This window comes from Rhopalosiphum maidis, chromosome 4 (genome assembly GCF_003676215.2).
Source record: "Rhopalosiphum maidis isolate BTI-1 chromosome 4, ASM367621v3, whole genome shotgun sequence".
NCBI classification, from domain to species: Eukaryota; Metazoa; Arthropoda; class Insecta; order Hemiptera; family Aphididae; genus Rhopalosiphum; species Rhopalosiphum maidis.
Window position 1 is genome coordinate 28188044 of NC_040880.1, and position 24752 is coordinate 28212795.

General features: G+C 25.2%; 1 protein-coding gene across 1 annotated transcript; it reads right to left on the minus strand.

Annotated features, from left to right (window-relative positions):
* Nucleotides 1-457: 457 nt before the first annotated feature.
* On the minus strand, nt 458-24412 carry LOC113547848 (SH2 domain-containing protein 4A-like). Its single transcript, XM_026948382.1, has 9 exons — nt 24131-24412; nt 5118-5296; nt 4881-5037; nt 4264-4465; nt 3893-4040; nt 2593-2695; nt 2368-2498; nt 2069-2266; nt 458-744 (listed from the first exon to the last, which is right to left on the minus strand). Exons 2-9 carry the CDS (start codon nt 5287-5289, stop codon nt 620-622), a joined length of 1236 nt encoding a protein of 411 aa, XP_026804183.1. The 5' UTR covers nt 5290-5296; nt 24131-24412; the 3' UTR covers nt 458-619.
* Nucleotides 24413-24752: the final 340 nt, after the last annotated feature.

A 24752-nucleotide genomic window follows, 5' to 3' on the forward strand; every position in this document is an offset into this window, starting at 1 on the left:
ACAATGTCAACTTTTGTATTATTTCATAAGGTAAAAAATAATAATGAGTATATTAATCATTTTGGAACTACATATTTTTTTTCGTTTATGGTAAGTGGTTCCTATTTACATTTTTATCAAACATTAAATTAATAAATATGAGATGCGTTTTAGAAATTTCATATTTTTTTTAAGTATTTATTATTAAAAAATACGGATAGGTAATCGATACTATATTTTCATAGTATACTGTTTTTATTCATTTAACAAAACTTCAATTTTTTTTTATTTCTACGAGACCACATAATTTGCTGAAACAGAACTAATCGATTATAATATCGTATATTAGTTATTTATACAATATTCAGCTATCAGTTATAGCGGTATAAACAAAATTAGTACATAGTCAAAATAAAATAAACGGAGTAAATAGGTATATAACTTGTGTATTTTATTTATTTAATACAAATTAAAAACACGTTTAAAGGTAATGGTACTTTTTAAGTTCTAAAATAAAATATATGTAAGAGGTAAGAAAATATAACTTTTTAAATATTTAAGTATGAGGAATTAAAATTTTTTTATATTTAACATAAAAACACATATTATATAAATATAATAGAAATCATTAGATTAGTATTCATGTTTTCAATAAGCCTTGGAAAACGAGTGGAGGCAAATTTGTTGTACGATTACATGGTCTTAATAATAATTCTTCTCCAGTCTTGGTAATTGGCATTTTTCGATGATAGCTGACTAATTCACCTAAAAAAAGGTATTATGTTAATGTGTTGTGTAATATATGAGGAGTGTATCTACTACAAAATATTATATGATTTAGATACATACAAATTGTAAATATATGTAAACTTAGTACTCGTATAATAATTTACAATTTATAACTTTGATAAAATTTTATATTTTATAATAATATATTCCAAATTAACCAATAACATTAAAATAATTAATCAAAAAGTTATAATATGAAGCGTACAATATTTTTATTTCATAAATGTTAGAATTTATTGTATCATATCGTTAATATTAACTTTATTTTTTATTATCATTAAAAAAAAAAAAAGTTTAGAGGGTATAATAAAACAAGGAATGCACAAACAATTTCACGTGGCACATTTAAATACAGAAATCGAGTTCGGAAGATGCTTTGAACAGGTCACCGTCACTTTCGATTTTCTTAATAATTTCTCAATTGGCGCTAGAAAATCTATTGACAACCGTCAAAAGTGATTCATAAAAAACTGTATTTACTGATCTCCGCTCCGAATTTATTTTCATTGATATAATGATATCTAATAATGATTAACGACTTATTTAATATTGCTTTTTAATTTATATCACAATACATAATTATCCTACGAGTGTTTAACATTCAATATAGTTAAGAACATCCTGTATGGCTTTATAATTTAATATGTTTAATGTCTTAATAAATAATTGTTAGTAGAAACCATCACTCGTCAAATTTAGTTTATGTTTATCACTATGACGTAGGATGATATCACAATAATGGTATGATAGGTATTTAATATAATATATTAAAATACATATAATATTTTATGAATTTTTAGGTTAACTTGTATTAATATGTCAAACTTTAATATCCGAAATACATAAGTTCAGATAAAATAAACATAGCTTAATGAAACTGTTAATGTATCTTACGTCCTTACGTCATAAAAAAATGTTCCGATTAAAAACTATTTCTAATCGATGAATATAAATCATTTATTCATAAAAAATCTAATTAAATGTTTGGAGAATAAAAAATAAACACAAAGGAAAACATAATTTAAAATTAACAAATTATTTATCATCTAGAATCTTAAAATGTAGGTAAATTAATAAAATAGGCAATTATATTGATGTCCTATAATAAATTATCATTTTAATGTTCTAGTTGGTTTTTAAAATTTTCTCTTTAATACATGATGTAATTTAAATTACTTAACAATTTTTTTTTTAATAATTTTCCATACTTAAAAATTATTATTGAAAGTCCATTTTTTTTTTAGTTATATATAAACATTTTATTTCAATTTTTTGATTAAAATAATTTGAAATAACTTACTCAGAGTGTTGTGAGATATTTGATTAGTCCCTAAAAATTGATAATGACCATTAGATGCATCTACCAAATAATGTTTGCAACAATCATGATCTTTGTATGTGATGGCGTATCCCCAAATTCGTTCGGATAGACGAACTAAAAAGCTACCCACTGGTTCGTTGTTGAGTAAAATTTCTGCTTCTTGTCGTGTTATGAGACCTAATATTATTCATATAAATTATTTAATTGAGAAAAGATAACTCATTTATATTTATTAATATAACATAATATTTATATTTATGTTTAAAATTTAGGCGTACCGTGGAACCAAGTGGCTATGGCATTTTTATCTTTTTCAAATCCAGCTCTTCTGGGTATTTCTTTTGCTCTAAACCATTCAACAACAGCTTTTTTATTTGGTGGCTTAGAAGAGTTTGGTACAAACATTACGCTAAAAACATTTATTTTTACTTTATATCTATATTATATTACATTATGTACTGTTTTTGCTTTGAATATGAATATATATTCTACATGGTACTTACTTAGAAGGTTTTTCTGTAATACTTAAAAGTGACCTTCTATGTTCTTCTCTAGCTTGACGTGCAATTTGTCGAATTTGTAACTCAACTTCTTTAGCTTTTTGCTCTAAAAATATTTTAATTTTAATTATCATGAATATTTTTTAACTAGTAATTAACAAGTAGCAAATATAACAAAAGTATTCTACTTATCTATTAATTTATAGTTTTATTAATCTACAAAAAAATGCATTCTTATTATTTTAATGCAATTTATATTTACATTAATTGTATTGATTAAAAAAAAATAATTTATTATATATATATATAACCTTATCTCGATTATTAAAAAGTTATTGTTTTTTATTATGACAACAAATATTACATCTATAACATTTGAATTATAAATTAATTGTAGGACTTCCGAATAAATTTTAAATTACAATATCCTCAAATTTAAATAGGCACTTATTTATTTTGTACCTCATACATTTTAATGTAACTTTTTTACCAGAATTATGTTAATTAATTTAATTATTTGAGGAATACATTAGAGAAAATATTAAAACACAATTATAGTTGTAAATTGTAATACGTAAGTACCTAATTGATTTAAAATTAATGTCTAATTTTGAGTTATAATAATTAGGTATATATTAAACAATAAAGTCTACTAATAATTACATACTTCAAATTTATCTTCAATAAAAACCTAAGTTTCACATGTCATATAATATATAAGTTAGTATGATTTAGGTTAATTATGGGCAATTAATGTTTTAGTTAATAATGCTTTAGTTAAACGATGTACTTAGGAATCCAAGCAAATATTAATCAAGTACCAATACAGTAGTTTATAAATATTATAAAATAATTTAACATATAATTCTCTTAGCATTAATACACATTATTAAACTAAGATTAGTATACATAGACTAGAGGTTCCTAAAGTTTTAATGGTACGACCTATTTTAGAAAATTTTTGAATTTTGTTTACCCATAACATACTAATGATTTTTTACGTTTCATTGTTGATCGTTATCTTTACGATAAATTTTAGTTTGACAATGTTGTGCCTATCATGGCGATATCATATTATCAGATCATGTCACGTCACTGTAACGTTAGTAATCAATACCTTTAGGTATTATAGATTAAAGTAATTAGGCATAAGTGAAATATTATAGCACTTGGTTTATTTTATATAGTTTAATACTTAAGTAAAAAAATAATGGATGAGCATAACATAAATGAATGTACAGAAAATATTTTAGTTGTATTGTAAATTAATATTGTTATTTGTTAGGTTTTGCTTAGTGCTTACTCTGTTCTCTCCAAACAATTTCTTGCTTTTTATCTGCTTCTTCGGCTTGCCTCTCTTCTTCTTCTTTTTTATTTTTCATTTTGTTATAGATTTCCGATGTCCGTTCTTCCATTACTCTCTGTTCCCAATTTCTCACACGCTCGGACACCTGTACAACAGTTCAATGAACTTTATGTTCAGGGGCTCATCGAACGATTGGTTCCACTCTTAGGTATATACGATATACAATTAGTAATACAAAACACAATATGGTCAGAAGGCTGCATTATACATCATATTATGTTATATCGTATAATGCTAAGTATCATTCATATATCGTCTCATAGACGCAGGTTATTTTATTATTATGAAATATACTATAAACTAAATACTTTGTTGAATGACAGTTCTTTTAAGGCACCACGTATTGGTTGTGTGGCCACACATGATGGTTTTCTTGCATTTCTGGTGTTCAGATCTTCTACGGAACAGTAAATTTCTTCAGTCGCATGTGCATACTTAGTTTCAGGTGGATTAAATTGAGTCTTTGCTTTGCTTTCCAACATTGCCATTAATTCAGATTCAACTTTTAATCTAAGCAATAAAAATATAAAATAGATGACAGTATATAGTTTAAATGATTTTGATATTTGTATTATAACTTAATTTATTTAAACTAAAAATTGATAATAAAATCATTATAATTTATAATTATACTAATAAAAATTGATATACCATGTATTATATTATATATTATAGTAGCTTATATAACCATACGAATTATTTATTATTTTTTAATATTCGTTTAGTTGAATTATAGAGTATTTTTTAGACAGTGATTATATATATATATATATAATTTTATTTATTTTTAATTTTATTTAACGAATTATAATAAAATTGATATTTTTTTTAGTAATATCACTTAGCAAAGTACAATTTTTATGTTCTCTTTTCAAAAACATAGATGTTATTACCATACATTTTTTATATATTAATAAAAACAAACCGCAATTGTTCAGTCTCGTGCTCTGCTTGTAGTCTTGCAGCTTCTCTAGCTTCTTCTTCGATTATTTGCTCAATAGTCTTATCATCCTTATGTTCACCCATGATCCATGTCCAAGGATTACCATTTGTATCCAACATCCATTGTACTTTTTTGTTATCTAAAAAAACCCCCAGTTAATTAAAAATTAATTTATTATACATGATATAATATTTCAATATTTATATATTGTATTAGTACTTTTTTGTCGCTTTGGATATGTAGGCTTAATACTCTCGTTATGATCCCATATACTCCAACGTCGAACTTGCTCTTCGCGCATTCTACAAAACAGAGTTTGTTTTTGCGTTTCATCTAATTCCGCCAGCAGCTCTGGATCAACATACATATCTTTGAGAATCTGCTGAAGCATGGTGAATCTAAAATTTTAAAATAAGTCATTTAGATGATGGCCTATTTAATAGTTTTTTAATATAGTTTTTAATATAATATTTTGAATTTTGCTAGTTAAACTATGGATAATTGATTTTTGTTGTACACGTAAACGTACATTTAATTTATTTTATTTTTGTTACGCACCGTTTGCCAACTCAAAGTGAAAGTGAATCTACTTTATTTTATAATTTATTTTTATTTTTAGATTACCAAATTAGGTATAAAACAGTTTTTTTTCAAAAAATATTATTACATTTAGATTAGTTACAACTGTTTTATATCATACTATTTCAATTATTAGATACCAGCTACCATTCTGCCTAAGTTGTTTTTTACATATTAATTTATTTGGTACATACTACATAGCCATATAAATAAACATTTTATATCGATAATTTCAAATTGTTTTAACTAATTAAAAAATTCTGAATATAAATTTAATAACAATTAATAGCTATTATTGATTTAGTAGTGTAGCTGCTGTTTATTTTATTTTATACGTGTAGGGTTAATGAGTTAATTTCTGTTCTGCTTAGCTGAAGATAACGTGTTTATAAGATTTATCATTCTAATAATGAAGTTTTAGATCGTTTACGCAATTGTATTATTATTTATTATTACATAGAGAAAGTAACTCGCATTTACGAAAATATGTATGTTGTATTGTTATATTTATTCAGTTATTTCTCATTTCTTCTAAATTAAAAAAAAATCTAGTTTGATTCAGTCTTTTAATTTTTGACTGCCATACAGTACACATAACCTACGTCCTATGTTATTAATATTTTATTGATGTATTAAATTAATATGTTGATACAAAAATGATATTAATACATCAGCAATGTAGAAATTTAGATTTATACAATTTACAAAATAAATATACTGTTTAATGTTAATTACCTATAGTAATTTTAACTCAATGTATGCCTTTTGCTATTAACATAATATTATAATTTTATATTCGTAACGGAAAATTACAAACAAAAACTGAATTCTGCAGAACCTATTCATCTGGAACATAGAATAGTTCTTTGTATTGAATGTACCTATTCGACTTCTCTTACGTATATAGACTTCAGTAGAATAACAGTTTTGTAATATTTATAGTATACCTATACTTGTTGAATACATATAATATAATAATATAATATACTATATTAGGTACATAAGATATGGCTAATATATAATATAGTATGTGCTATTAACCAGGGTCACTTCCGCATCAATATTTTAGTAGGTACTTATATAGAAAGCGTGTCAGGGCTAATAAATAGGAGCTTAAAGGTCCAAAGAAAAATAACACAGTATTTACGTCATTATTCGTTATTGATAGTTTCTATATTTATCCCATTGTTACTCTTTAAAACTGAAATAATAATCATTTCTTTATATTGACGGGTTTATAACGCACTTGATTACACATGAATGCGACGGATACGTCATATGTCTTCTGTCATGTTTCAAATAGTATAGGTACTATACCTTTTTTTTTTGTTAAGAAAGTGAATATTTACTGTATTTTATAGATACCTATACTACCAATACAATATATGCCTACCAAATACCCAAATACATATACAATAAGATACGTTAACTTGGTGGCTTAAGTGAAATGGGTGTCCATTGTCATCACTTCAAATGCAAATTTTTTTTGTCCAGGAAGGTGAGTTAAATTAAGAAAGTCTCTTGGTCATTTACGCTTGGTAAAGCTGTATTGATTAAATTTATTTAATATTTATTAAATAACCAATCACAAATAGTATAAGTGTTGATAAAGCTTAGTCACTCAATAACGTGACAAAAAAATTATAAACGAGAATATAATTTATGCAAAACCAGTTTTTGGTTGTAGGTAACTATTGTAATTATATTATAAACATAATAGACTTGACATTTTCATAAATTGTATATATATTACCATTTCCTATATATTATGATTTAATTTTCATGTTTTTACTTTTTTGTACTATATTTTACTTTTTTTCGATTTATCTATGTATATAAATTGCTTTCGTTGGTCAAAAAGTTAGAAAATGTAATATATTATTCTTCATAAGCTTTTATATAAAAAAAAATAAAAGCTATTATAAAATATCGAAAATATATAGTCACAATTATTGAATAAACATTTGAAACTTAACCTTTAACAAAATTAGACACCTATATTTAAAAGAAAAAAATTTTAGTTATGAGGTTGTAATTAATAAATATTAATTGAAGGAACTTGAAACTTATCGTTACCATTACGTATATTATTATTTTCTATACTTACATAATGGTATTTTTAAAATATTTTGGAAAATTTGAGCTATATTTACTGCGGACCAGTTACAGCGTTTTATAACAGTAGCCAGTAGATACCCACGTGGTATTGATTTGTTAGTTTATCATAATAAATTAATAATTTATGATAATATAATTGTTGCGTTATTATTATTATTTAGACAGGTAAAAATTACTATTACTAATTGCTACATTATTATTATTATTATTTTTAATTAATTTGTTATCGCATTAAAATGATTACTTTTACTGCAATATTTAATAATGGGACTTAAACGGTTTTGTGGTTTCTGGAACAGTTCACAACACCTACGGGCTAAAGTTTGTCATAGAAGACGGGTTATCGAATATCGTTGACCAATTGTGTATAAAAGCGTATTTGACTGACTATCAAGCAACTAGTATTTCATCCGAGCCATAGTAAGAGTAGTAAGACCCATCCAGCCATCCAGCCAGACTTGCGCGGTTTATTGGTTGAACGATTTCACGTATTCGTGTCGTGAGTGTTCTCCACTGATAGACCCACCAGCAGTAGTGTAGTAGAGGGTATACGCGGGTATATGGTATATACCCAAAACGCTAAAATTCTTAAATGCGTATAGGAAAGAAAATAAAACAAATACGCGGGTATACGGTCGTAGGCTTTTGGATGATAACCATATTACCACAATTTATTAATAATATACATATTATAATTTGAACATTTCTGATTTTTTTTTATTCTCATAACTCCAAGAGAATTGGTGTATCAGAATAATTAATTATGATTAATTATAAAATTATAAGAAATAGGAAAATTTAAAAGCATAACTTCTCAAATTACTCGTGGTTTATATATTTATCATCAGATATCATCAGAAGTCATTAATAAACTATAAACATTGAATACTAGGTAAACATAATAAATTAGGCAGGTAGTAGATACTAGGTAATAGATACTGATAAGTGATAATACAATTTTTATTAGTATAATAATAAATTGTCATTTATTTTATTACATTTAATTTAATAAAATTCATATTTAAAATTAAATTAATATTATGAGTTATGACGACGGCAATATGGTATATATATATAAGACATGGGGAAAATGAAATACTATTGATAAATGTTTATCAATATAAATAGGCCACCTCTTAGTATAGGAAACCCAACCAAATATGTTGGAAGCTGGCTGTGCAGCTCAGATCAGCCGATGATAACCGTTCAAGGAAAGTGGAACATTTTATAAATAATAAATAAATACATTTGCTATAATGGAATTATATATTATTATGTATTTAAATATATTTATAATAATAAATAAATTTAAGTTAATTAGTATCCGGGGGGTGTAGGGGGCAGAGCCCCCCACGTATTACATATTTCTCAATTTACGTGTATACCCAAAAAAATATTTACGACTACACCACTGCCCATCAGGCAGACTTATACGTTGGTATAACGTACTACAGAAACTGGCAAATGTTAATAATTATTTATCAATCTTACACTCACGATACGTTTCTCTTTCTTTTTCTTTTTATTCAAGTGTTAATTAAAATATTTAGATTATTTTAAAAGTTTTTGTGTTCATCAGTCACACCCAAAAATTATTACTTTATCATTCGAAGTTTTTGATAATTATTAGTTCAATATACTATGCTGCTAATAGAAAAATAAATTATTTATATAAATAATATAACTTAGAAATTAAGAAACACGTCTTCTCGGCTCAGAATCGTTTTTCGTATGCAATGATTTATCATTGAATTGAAATTTAACATATTAATTACAGTGACTTACTCAATGACGGGGTACTCAAAAATATCTACTATATATAGCCGAACGACTTTCTCGGTTTTTTTAAACTATGAACCTTGATCTTGGAAGATGTATTATGTATAAGGAAATACATGAAATAAAAAATAACGTGATTTATCAATTATAATTTAAAGCAATACCTAAAAAATAATTATTACTAACAATATTATTACCCATTTCTCAACTTTCACATTCGATTGTGCATTAATACATTTTTTTGGATATATTTACATATAATAAGTTGTACAATATAATTATTATTTTATTATATGTATATATTGTATACTATTATAGATTATACGAGTAATATATTATCTGCATTGTATTATATTATGATTTTTAATACGGATGTAGCATATTTTGTTTCATTTATGATGAGTATTAATCTATGATAATGATATATTATGCTTATAATTTATAATATTTATTTATGACTATTATACTATAACCTATATTATATACGTATTATATGTAAATACTCACAAAAAGCATATCTACATAAGTTTGTGTTTTATGATGACGTATGTGGTACATCCATTGCGGCTATATGCGTTGCATTTTTATTATTGAAAAGGAAAAAAAACGGATAACGATAAAAATTTATAATACATATAATATATGTTATGTAGTGGGATGTAACTTATAAAATACGTGTAATAAATAAATAATGTAATACAATTGTTATGCTCTAGGTATGACGGCTAAATATCAGAATATTATATTTATAAGTTTATGACGTTAGTCGTAAGTGAATAAAATATAATTTGCATTTTTCTTTCAATTCACATATTTGGACGACATGCATTACATACATAAATACTGGAGAGAGAAATGGATAAACCAAAATATAGAGGATGTATTGTAAATTGTGATATAATCACACGAACATCATACGTTGAAGCATAAATAATATTTGGCCAGGTAACAATTACTTTAACGGTTGTAACAAACAGGCACATGGAACATGAAATAATAAACACGAAAAGGCGTTTATAGGTATCTCGCGAAATGCTTATCGGTTATGAGTGTTATCACCATTGGCTATAATTATTATATTGTGTAGAACTTTAAATTGCTAAAAGCTGTCCCGAGTGTAAAAATATGGGAAATAATATGTTCATACTGATGATCGTTGTTTGCGCATCAATTATGTCAAACAAATAACAATAGAATGTACATAAATAAAAATAATATAAAAACAATATTTTTCTAAAAATGCATTTTTCACTATGTTTTATTGTAATCATTTTTTAATTTTTAATTTTTTCATTAACACAATTAATTTCTTATTCCAAAGCTTCAAAGCAGAATATTTTTGGAGTCCTTCGATGCATAACGATTAAATTTCAGACGAGTGTATGAGTTATACAGTTTTTGTTTTGATTTACGTCACAGAATGGTATAGAGATACCGGATACCGATACCTAACAACATTTGATTCGCTACTCCACTTAAATAAACCTTAAATAATTATAACTAATAAACTATTAACTATCTGAAATTTGATTTTTTACAACGAAATACTTTGAGTAATATCCTGCTTAAGAATACAATATTAAAAATCTATGTTACTATTCAAAATAGTAAACAACTTAAGAAATATAGTTATTTTGTTACGATTTAAAATTATGCAAAAGAAATATGTTCAAAAAAATTAGTTTTTTCTAATATAATGAGTATCTTACGGTTATTAAATCAACTAGTATATTATACACAACTAAAAACAAAATTGCTTATTCAATTAAATTTGAAATAATACTAATAATAGTTATAATATTATAATACATATAATTTTTACATGATTTTTCCGATTGTTTAGAGGTTTATACTTCATAGCGAGAAGTTTCAGTTAGGAATACAAAATTAAATAACTGTATTATAATATTAACAGCCCAGTACGTGGTGGAGTGTGTTTAACATAATAATAAGTAAGGTACCTATGTCTAATTTTCGAGTGTCACACGACCGGTTGACTTAACGCGTAGGTTTTTCGTTATCGATATGTCCATCTGAGCTTATATATCAATGAAACTTACAATCGCCCAGCCTCCCCCCCACCAATAGATGGTGTGGTCTGATGCATTGTTTAGCGTGACAATGGCTGCGACGGCATGTTTTATAATATTATTATGGTGTATGATGTATTGTCTGTGGACAGAGAGTGAGACAGAAGAGAAGAACTTTATCGTTGTTGTTGTTATTGCATTGACACGGTGTCTGTGACAATACAAAACTGATTATTTCCACCGCCGCCGGATAAGTAACGATTTTCCGCACTGCGATCGATAATCAGCTTTGCGCCTTCTTTTCGTCGCCTTTGCTGTTAAATATTAATAATATATTCTAAACGAACTATTCCGCAAAAGTAATTGATTCCAACTATTTCGTCGTGTATATTTACTATGTAGCTACTTATACTTATTGTGCATATAGACCATAGTGGGAGTCAGGTAGTGTGTACTGTGTAGGGTATGCAGTGGCATAAAAAAAAAGTTCTTTACGTATGACGCTTTTATATTCTGAGTGGAGCGAGTCATTATGTTTAATTGACAGTTTGTAGTTTTTAGTATTTAGTTAGTATGATATATAATACAGTATATATTATAATAATAATATTTTTATGGGGGTGAAAGTTAAGATTTCCAGAAATATTTGCACCTCTTGAACATGAAAGGCTGACTTTGCTTATGATATATACACATGCGCATAAATTAATATTTGATATATTATATACATCCAACTTGTTGTTGATTATTGAAGCTATAAAGCGGTATGCTGATATTGTTGAATAATGGACACCATACACCATACGGAACCGGAGATCTTAAAAAAAAAGATTTAGCGATGCGGGCGTATTATAAATTATATACACATAAAATATCATTTGCAGTCATTCATTAAGCGTGGGATTATATTATATAAAATACAATTATAACGATTCATCTGTCCATCTATACGACTATATATTTTACAGGTAAAGTTTATCTACTGGCTACTATTGTTAATAGTTTAATACATGTATAAATATTAGCTTTAACCTTAGGATTATCATAAAAATTTAATATATGAATAGTTAATTAAATCTAAATGGACTTTAATATAACGGCCTTGCTATGATGGGAGACTGCGTGGAATGTTGTGGAAATCATCAAACTAATATAATTGAGCGTACATGTAATAGCCATTGATCGCAATTTATACTATATATTACTCTATATGGTAATATTATTATAATATTATCGATGATAATGGTAATAAGACCATTACTGTTATTACGTAAACTACAATAATCATTACACAAATACAGATATTTGATAAAACGGTGTCTCGAGCATTCAGCTGCTGCGTTATATTATAAAAACTTGAATAAAGTCACATAAACCTAACCGATAAATGCTTTTTTCAATCGATAAAAATGAAGGTAGATGCTAGCATAGTTGTTTATGGTATAAAAATGATACTAAAGTATAATAGAATCATGCCATCGTGTCGAATCTGTAGGTTCAGTAGACCATATACATGACACCTACGAGTATAATTCAAACTAGTAATTTTTTAATACAACATGTGAACTTAATCTAAAGTTTTGTATTTTTTTTCTTATTATTCAATTCATTTAAATAATACGCTCAACGCTGTGTAATATAGTATATAATGTACCAATATACTTATATAATAAATATAAATATATTTCAGTTTATCCATTTTATAAAGAATATTAATTGATTTATTGACCATATAATTATCAACATTAATATCAAGCTTTACTGACATTTTTATGATCTTTAATATATAATATAAATTACATTACTGGATGAAACATGCACACGCATGACTATGATTATTTTTTTAATCCACAGTTTTAATAAAATAAAATAGTAAAATTAATATTCTTAGATTGTACCAACTAGATTCTGAGCGGAAATTGTTCCGCATGAATGTATTGATTTTACAAAGATATGTTTTTTTTTGTCTGAGTATACGATAAGTTGTTAATAAAAATACTTCAATTTTCACTTTGAGGGTGCTTTTGAATAGTAAATCGGTTGGGTGTAGTTAATTTGCACCAAAATCAAAATCGATTATTATAAGATAGGTATTTTCGAAAAAATAATCGTACAAGTTTTGATATTTGAGTAAATAATATTTTAAGGTATGAGAAGCTAAAGACATAAGATATTTCGTTTATAGATATTGAGTGGTTATTTAAACCGTTCTACGTCAATATTGACTTAAAATCTATACCTTATATATAATAATAATAATAATAATACACGACAAACATATTATATAATATAATAATTTATTATTGTATTATTTTAGCAAAGAATATAATTTAGTATGAATTTTTGTGCAAGAAATAAAGTCTTTATTATTATAAAAATGACTATTCGATATTACTTATTACGATATTCATTTTGGTACAAATTACGAATCCTCAATCGGATCTAGTTTGTACTTTAAAGAGGTCAACATTAAAAATTCCCAGTATTTTTGTACAATCGAGAAAACAAACAAAAAACTTAGAAAAACAATAATTTTTACTCAAATCCAATATTATTATTAAAATAATTATTTTGTAACTATGGTTACCAAAATCTAGACAGTTTTCGTGAACTGTTTTACATAGTATACAATAGGTCAATAGTTATCATTGAATCAAATTTAACAAAATCCACTTTCGTGATTTACTCAATAATATCTATGTACAACAAAACGGTACTCACTTGCCTACCTTTTTTTATTTTGATAGGTCCAACTGTTCAAAATATTGATAAAAACAATAATTGTCAACTAATTCATTTATACCACTAAGTAACTTAGACGTGTTTATGTATTTATCGATGACTTATAATATATACATTATTTATTTAATATTCATTACCAATTATATTATTTTAAAATATACCTTTTATGACCACAATTATTAATATAGAATAGTAGTGTTAGCCGTTAGGTACTTTAAAATGATTACTTCTATCTGCAAAGTTAGTAATAAACTTAAATTATGCATGCTATTATTTCAAAAGTCTAATAAATTACTATACAACCGAACTTTGATAGACAAACTATTATAAAAACGTTAAGAAATAACATATTTTATTAGGTATTTGTCGATAGATTACATAGTTTGTTTTTACTCAAACATATTTAATGTAACAATTGCCAACGTCCCAATGATTATCATGCGAAAATGCGTAATTAACTACGGTAGAAATGTATACGTCATATTTTATGAGCCGACAATTTTCAGAATCGCGTAGTGTAGACAAATATGTGCCTATACACTAAATCGAGCGCCATAATATTCCCACCGCCGCCGACAATAAGTGACTATGTCAGTGTGGATACTATAATAGCTCGACTGCAGACAGAGAGAAATGGAAACGGAAACGTTAGTGGCGTGACGACGATGAGTTTAGGTCAGCTAGTATAATAAGTACCTGTTGGTTGTTACTGACCTATTACATCCATATTACACGACCGAAAATCACGTAAAAGAATTAGAGGAGCGAATTTTTCGTAACCGTTAAAATTACCGATATATAAAAGTAAAACCTACGCATATTATATAGAATATGTAAAGACTAAAGGAATATGTTTTTTTCTTTTTCGATTTACAATATTACACATAATAACTAAATAACTACATAAGTATACATCATAACTACGATCAATTCTTCTCGCTCTCCTCTCTGAACCGTACTTCTCTATTAGTGTCATTATACGTATTAAATTAGGTATTTTTGTAGATGGGTTATAAACTTATAACTGAATTACGGGCCGTAGCCATTTTCCTCCAAAACTGGAGATACTGTATTCCTCTACTCTTTATTTTTCTAAAAAAAAACAAACAAATCTTGAGTATTTTCCTTCATTATAAAAATAAGATAACTATTAAACTCTTATTAATTTAAATATGTACTTATCATAATTTTCTAGCCTTGAGTAGTATCTAATATTATTGTTGTTATAATATATGCATAGGTAAACATCAAATATAAAAAAATATTAAAAATTATTTGAATTTTAATATTTAAAAAACTAATATATGCTATTGATATTTAGAGAAAAATAAATATGATGCTAATAAAATATGTAGAGAAAAATGGAATGCACTGGTCGGCCTTTCTTTTTTTGGAGGAAAATTTTATTTTATTTTTGGCGTAAATAGTCGCGGCTGACTTAGGATGTTCATTAGTTTTGATTTGTTTATCAAATTGTCTGATTACCTACTAAAAAATCTGTGACATGTATAAATATAGAATCATTTTCGAAAATATTAATTTTTTTGGTTTAATCAATATTTTAAATTTTTAACTCAAGAACAAAATTACAAAAAATTATGTAAAATCATTAAAAAGCTATAGACAACTGTAAAACGCCACAGGTTATAAATTATAAAATATAAATTGTAATCTCTTTTTTAAGTACGTTTATATTTTGCTCTTACGCCTGTAAATTAAAAAAACTATATATTATATTATAATATTAATATATTATTGTATTTTAATTATTTAATATTTCGATAACATGCAATAAAGAATTTGTGATAAATTTTATGTAGATACAGATAAATGGTAATGCGCCTAAATTACATCCCATACGGCTATACAGTATACATATTTATTTTTACAAATAACGAGCGTCAGAACATAAATCAAATTATCCTAATATAACATTATTACACTCTCCTATAAACAAAACTATTAACTAGGTATATAATGGGTGTATAATAAAAAAAAAAATAAATAATCTTTTCTTTTTTTTTTAAATTCTTGTAGATATTTTAATATTTTATATTTTATGTTAAGTGTTAGATATTATTATTATGTATATAAATATTTATTTCTGGAATTGGAGAAGAACGCTATGTTAATGTAAAGTCTGTTTGGTTTTTCTTTGTCTATTTATTTTTAAATGTAATATTATATTAATTATCAAGTGAATATTATATTATATTCATATACAGTTGTAAAATTTTTATATTTATATTGTTTAAATTTTTATATTATCTCATCATTTTATTATTATTTAATATTTTTAACTATTATAATTCCCTTTAATTAAATAACTCAAAAACCATTTTTTCAAATTTTGATTTAGGCGTAAAACATTTTCCAAGAGTAATTTATTGAACAGCAATATAAGAAAAATAAGTTATTCTCATGTTAAATAATGAAGTTGATGTCGCTACTTAAATCGTATAAAAATATTCTAAATACTTGATTATATCATCATTAAGTATTATTAATCATTTATTTTACTTTAAAATGTCAAAATATGAATAAATAAATTTATAATTAAAGAAATAAATGTAGATGAACATGATTGGTGAATCACTTTGAATGGTTGTATATACACAATATACTATATATAATGTGTATATTGTCAACTATTAATGGCACATATATTTTCTTTTCATGATAGGTATTTGTTTCATACTATTACAGTTACAGTGGTTAGAAAACAATCAAATTAGTTTATGCATTTGTATCTCATAGATAGCTTAAGATATAACTATTGAGTATTATTTTATTCAATATCAACATAAAAAAATAAATAGAAATAGTTGAGTTATAAATTAAAAATATTATATTGATTGACAAAACTGTTAACGCCATATAGGTAACTAGCTGCTTGACTAAAACGTTGTTTACGTTTTTTAAATATGCAAAATAAATCATAAAAAAGGTAATCCCATTTCATAAAGTTATAAAACCTCGGAATATCTGTTACTTAAATACTATTAATATATTAGGTACTGTATTATATGCTCGTGTAACGGTTAAACTACATTTAATACGAGTCAAATAACTCCATAACAATAATTTGAACGTTAAACAATATTTTTTCAATAATATACATATATAACCCATATAACCCATATGGGATATATAACCCATATCTTACATAGTACAAATAATATGCTTTGCGGTTAATATATTAGGATATACCTAAGATACACATTAGAATCATTAGATCATAGAATACGATATTTAAACTAATCTGCAGTAATCAGTATCAGTTTTCTGTATAATTATGAACTTATTAATTAACGTATTATAACGCATAACAGTATGATGCTCTGACAATTTAAAAATTCCATTGTCTTTATAGTTTTGTATGGCGTTTGACCAAAGTCAAATGTTATGTTAAGCTTAAAATAATATTTTCCATCTAAACAAAATTATTTTATTTGTTATAATATAACTTTTATTAAAATTATCTATTATATAGTGTTATGGATGTGTTATAATTGTATATATATTTATATTTAAGTCTAGCGTGTGTATAAAAAAGAAATCCTTCATTGTGGATAAAAAAAAAAATATATATAGGTAGGTACATAGAGTGCCACTCAATGCAGCTCATTGTACTATTGTCCATTGTAACGTTTTCCAACAATGATTGTAAACTAAACAAATATTGAAAATATCGTTTCTCAATTTTCTTTGGAGTTATTTATAGAATTTGTCACCATCAGTATTATTCATTATAGTAATTCATACAACTCATTTTGTCGGGGTTCAGTAACGACTATTTGAAAAAAATACAACAATTAACTCAAATATTGTCACTTATAGTTATAGTATAGTTTAATGATGCGGATACACATCACGTGGGAAACATCCTTGAATTATGTCATCCTTTTGTTTTATATACGTAAATGATTCAAATAAAAACCTCCAGATTTTATAACTTAATTGAAAGATCACGGTGTCTAAGTTTCGTTCTGGCTTCGTTTAATTTATATAATATAAACTATAAAAAATAAAGATATATAATAATATACTATATTTCTTTGTTTGAATAATGAACCAAATCAGATGAGTAATCACTTATTATAATATAAATTAAACAGAAGACTGAGTAGGATTTATAATTTAGTACAATTATGTTTCACCTTAAATAAAATTAATTAAAATTTAATAATGATGCTATGAAATACGAGTATATGACATCATTAAAATATTTAATATATTATTTATAAAACCTTTTTTGTTGCTTAATATGATAAATAAAATTAACCATATTTATTACCATATATTTAGAACCATTGAAAACTTGGATGCATTTAAATTTTAACCTATAGGCGCAACTAGGGGGGGCTTGGGTGGGTTTAGCCCACTCAGTTTTGTCTGTAGTCCACCCAGTTTTATATGTTAGTGTTAATAATCAATACTAGTGATGTAGGGGCAAAGCCCCGCGGGTTGCTGATATCAATTTAGTCTACCAAAAAATAGAGCTCTAGTTGCGCCTATATTTTAACCTGAAATAGCTTATATGATATATATTATGTACCGTAGTTCATACATAATAAAATATTTTTGAACAAAACAATAATATTGTTGTGCTTTGAAATTAAAATACTTTTGTATATTCTGCAGTAGTGATTATTTATTTATTTATTTATTTCAAATACCTAAGCTACGCAGGCAGTAAGTAATAAGTATAGGTCAATTTTAATCAAGAAAGATGATAAACTCACTGTAAAAATAAATTTAAACATTCCATTGAAAATCTACTAAAATTAATAAATTATTATTGCAATAATAAACATTTATTATAAGGTTTTTATTTTGAATAAAGTATTATAAATATTGCAAAGGATGTATATTGATTTATTTAAGTAAAGTAAATTGCACTTTATAATTTGTAAGTATATCACTATAAAATAATTAAGCAATAACTCTTATACGATTGTACTTAATACCTATATAATATGAGCATATGACTCATTTATTGGTGTAAATTGTCACGTATTAAGCTGTAAATTATGAGTAAAAATTTGTTATGTATTAAAATATTTTAACTATGGTTTCTTTGTATTTTGTTGACTAATAACTGTTTAAGACTAAATTTTAATTTTGACTTTTAAAATAATAGTTATACCACATATTATAATAAATCCTAATCTCTTAACAGTTGTTGTATTCACTCTAATGTACCCACGCATAAAATAAATTACAAAGCATAATTCTTTTTACAGAACATATGGATGGTTGAGAAATAAATTGTTTAAAAAAGACGAAAAAAAAAAAAGAAAGAAATAAAAAAAAAATATTTACTAATAAAAAAAAAAAACAATTTTTATTCGTCATTGTTATAGTTGTTCGGCTGAGCTGTACAGCCAAGTGTCAACGATTTGGTCAAGGGCAGTATACTCGATGATATGTGTTTGCTGACACATGGTGCATAAAAAATCACTATGAAACGGATCCATTAACTGTATAAGCGCATAGCAAAGAGTATAGGAACGTTTTCAGAGCTTAAACATTTTTGGGTAATTTTATTACTTAAGTTAATAATTAATTTTTTTTTATATACCCATCAATCATCATCTAATATAGTTATTTTCAAATGTGCATATCTTCCGGAAATTTACAACAGAAATACAATGCACGTATTTGATTTGGTTTAAATAGGTACGTATTCGTGTAATGACTAATGGACTAATAATGATCATTTATTATACAGTGTTATGGTAGTTATCTGTGTGTTAATAATTATAGTGTGTGTTATAACGTATAAGTATCTAGATAGCATACTAATAATATATTTTAAATACAGTTACAATATCTATTTTTTTTTTTTTTTGAACAAATTAAAATAATATTATATTTACTGTATGTATAATATGCACATTACATCCTTATTATTGTCAACCCCTCATTATTATTATTATGTTCCTATTCCTTATAACTTCTTTCACAATAAAAAAAAAAACCATTTATTTTCATAATAATTTTATCAGCCAGCCATCACGATCATTATCATATAATCGTATATTATATATTATTATGTATATCCTTATACTATTATAACATAATATATAATGTGTGAATAACTTCATAAGTTTATAATCATAATTTATAAGTGTGCATCGAGTAATCCATAAGTACTGTACGTACTTACATAATATCATGACAAATATGTTATTTATACATATAAACTATCTCCACCATAGTCCATATATTCTATCTTTTAAAATTATATATTTATATTATCTCACTAATACCAATATATTATGTATGTACCTTTAGAGTGTACATAGTTTTGAGCCAATAAGTAACTTCCGGCATAAACACTCGTCAAATCAAACAAAATATAAAACATTATTTTTCCGGCCAACTGTACTTTATATTCATGATTCATACGAAATGAGTTATTACATAGTAATGACAGTAGTGTTATTCTTGAACTAATTATACAACATAATGGAACCGGTCGAATACAATCCCAACAAAATTTAGTATTTACGTAGAAAGCATGTACAAGTAACGGTAAATAGAAACAATTAAACGAATAAAACAATTCATAGCTTATATATTTTTCAAGAAGGTCAAATGACAATTTCATACGGGAATAATTTGATTAATGTGTATTTTTAAATTTAAAGTTGTTTTGCATTTTACGATTTTTCCCATATTTTAAAAACAAAGAAAAATAAGCTATTCAAATACTAAATAATTTAAATTAACTAATTAATATTATATTATATTAAAACTAAAATTTTGTATTTTTCATTGAATATAATATGTATTATTTTTTTTAGCTGTACTCATAGGAACAGATGTGAGATGGTAATGATGGTATAAACGGTACAATAGTTATTTTAAATATTTAAAGTATGAAGTGTTAACAGTATATAATAATATTTTTTATATTAAAGTATAATAATGTATTAATTTTTTATAATTATGTAATAACTGTCACATTTAAATGTTATCCAGTGGTAAGACAGGTTGAGTAAAATAGATACATAAAGTATTATTATTGGAATTCGATGACAATAAATAAAGATGATCATTTAAATTGATAAGAATTACATTATAATACTAGGTAATAGGTACATTACATTATACATACCTAGTATTTCGCTTAGTATAGAAAAAATTAAATAAAGAACTACTATTTTAAGAATAGTTGTTATTTATAAAAAAATTTTTTTATAAATATTTTCCGATTTCAAGACTGAATATTTGAATGGACTAATAAAAAAAAAATAACGAATTTGTTAACTAGGTACTCAACTGCTAAAAGGCCAACGTACCATAACGACTTTCATGAACATTGTCAAACCAATTGATTTAAAAATAATTACAATGTATTCAGGTTGAAAGATTTGAAAACAAAATAAGTGAAACTCGTTTTGAAGTCTTATTTCCTGCAATATTCAAAACGATCGCGACCATATTTGTTTGATTGCTGATTCTATTATTCACGAAATACGAAATTGATGTCTGATGTCTTTTGTTCCGATTATGGTATTACCTTTTATACAAGTTTGGACAACGGCGTAGACGTCATATTATTGTAACAAACAAAGACAAAGTAGCAAATGGACACTGCATAATAATAAAACAAACTCTTGCAATTAAAAGATCATGTTCAAGGATTTACAACATGGGCGTTAGCAAAAATATGATACATCTTAGCAACTTATTATGTATTGTTTATCGAATGATTGAGATGTATCGGTAACATTGTCTATAATTACCTACGTGACATACTAATATGTTTTGTGACTTTGTGAGGTAGGTAACATTGTTACCTATGTTTTAATATATGAATGTGAGATTTTTTTCCAATTATGTTCGTTTGACCAATATTTTATAATACATTATACATATATATATATATATATATATATATATATATAATAAGATCAATGCAAATAGGCACACAACAAAATAATAATAGTTCTAAAAATATTATAAATAATATATAATATTATGTATATTTAAGGGTTCCAGTATCCATTATCGTTTCTCAAATTACAAATATAATAGAAAGCATAATTTTGAAAGTGAAACAATTGAAAACCTTATTTTATAAAAGTATAAGGTATGGATATTTTAGAAATTATATAAATTAGTACATGTTATGTACTTATGTTACTGTTGTTTGTTTAAAAAAGTTGATTAATTAATTTATTAATCATAAACGTATGGTACGTATTATGTATATGTAAAAAAAGTATGTATAACATTCTATACAATGTTAGTAAAATGATTAAAATAGTAAAAATGAAAGAAAATATTATTCTGTTGTAATTTATCGTTATAACTATGACTATCAGCATGTTCATATTCACGGATGGTTGCATATTCCCAACATCCAATTACAGACTGCAGTACCTACACTACATACAGTTTTTCTCCAGCAAAAGATAAAACGGGATCCTCTGGTGGTCCACCACATTGTAGAACATGTGCAACCCGCGTAGCCTATTTTTAAAACATTTCAATTTCCCGTGTGCGTATGGTGTACTTATACACTAAAACATAAACTAGTAAGTCGTCTTTAAAAAGATATATTATAAACAGACAAATATGCACTACATATTTATGACCTATACGTATTATATAAAATTTTCAATAAGGGGTAATATTTAAATTTTCGGTAGTACCTATTATGTCTTGGGGACATTTTTATTTGAAAATATTAACATTACGTTCATGGTTTATATAAATTTGTTTTTTTTTTTTTTACAAAATGGCAGTTTTGTTCATAACACGCAATACTATTATCATATATCATCGTCTCATCGATGTACAATACACGTAATTTGTGTATATTTTGTGTGTAAACATTAAATAACTATACATTATTTTTTATTTATTAATAATACCCAACTATATAAATATTTGTTGTTTGTAAATAATATTCAACGTCAATTTGGATGTTGTGGACAGGAAGTTTTTTATGTGTTGTTATTCCGCAGCTAAACTTATCTATATTGACTTCACGATAAGGCAAACATGGTGTATTGGCATTTAATGTTGTTTTAGTAATATGATATGTGTTTGTTATTCTGTATAATATATAATTCTAACTGAAAAACTGATTTTATATGAATATAGAAACATACATAACTATAATAATAATAATTAACTTAATAAATTTGGTCTTTCAAAAATGAATAAATCTAATACAGCTAGAAAAAATCAGATTTTAAAAAGCTACATAAAAAAAAAACAACGTAAGCCACAAAAATACTTAGTATACAAATTTATAATTTTAGTAATTTTACTATTAGTTAGATATTAACTGCAAAGAGTTTAAGTCAATAAAGTTTCTAACAATAAATTTTAATCAATTATTAAGCTTTCTTTTTGTATAATTTTAATTTTTAGTTTGTATGTAATTTTTTTTTATAGCTACCTTTATTTTAATACTTTAAATAATTATCAATTATTTTAATTTATAAAGTTATAACGAAACGTACTTATAATTTCTTACTACGTGGTGAACCATTATAACTATACACAATATTTTACAGTATTAACTGAATAAAAGATTTTATTACGTTCATACATTTAATCATAACATACCTAAATCGTAGTATGTTTACTATAATGAATGGTCACTGTTTTTTTTTTAATGTACATATTTTTGAGTATCGACAACAAATTTATTAGTTACGAAATGACAAGTAGGTCCTTATCAGTTTCATTAAAAATCTTACGTAAATAGGTAAAATTATAATTTGAAAATAGGGTGATTTGAAAACTATGTATTAATATATTCAATGTGAACTTCGTTAATAAATAATAATAGATAAATTTGCTAAATACCTATTTAAATATGTATGACAAAATTAAATTACGAAGACAGAAAAACACTGATAGTTTTCATCAACAACCGACTTGCATATTATAAAATATTATAGTTGATAATGTATATCTTACATATTAATATTTAAGTAATAATTTTAATTTTACCTCCGTTTGTGGCCAATTTCTGATTATGTATATTAATGTTCGAGTACAGTTTTAAAAACAAAAGATAGCATTTGAAAAAATAAAAACGGTAGCTATGCAGTGTAGGTGATCGACGGTTATATTCATCTGTATAGTGTCATCATCGCTCTTCAGTGGACACGAAACTCGTTTAAATATTATAGGTGACTTAACGCGACTTAACTACCGCACGCTGCATACAACGACGTCCGCGGGTCAACGTCTAAAGTCTGACTAATCACGACTGCACGAGTTTTAGTTACAACAATGTGCTGTCCAAACGAACGACGCCGCCGATTACACCACCACCAATAGGAGTATGCTGGTCGCTGAGCACGGCCTGGCCATTTACCATCACTCCGTTTCAACTATATACCTACAGGGTGATTATTTTAAAGTAAGACGTTTATTATTTCGGAAATTATTAATGTTTATGAAAATATTTTTTTTACATTTTTTAAAATCATTACAAAATAACATTTTTAGAGTAAGGTTCTTATTTTTTTTAAATGACAAAAATGCATTATTTTAATTTCATATTCTGAAATAGAATTTTTTTTTATGTATAAAATGTTGTCGTAATTAATAATTAATTAGTAATACT

Coding starts and splice junctions, on each gene's coding strand:
- LOC113547848 (XM_026948382.1), bottom strand. CDS start 5,289: ATGCTTCAGCAGATTCTCAAAGATATGTATGTTGATCCAGAGCTGCTG. Junction 2,499..2,592: donor ATTACAGAAAAACCTTCTAA/GTAAGTACCATG, acceptor AAATGTTTTTAG/CGTAATGTTTGTACCAAACT. Junction 745..2,068: donor AATATCTCACAACACTCTGA/GTAAGTTATTTC, acceptor ACCTTTTTTTAG/GTGAATTAGTCAGCTATCAT.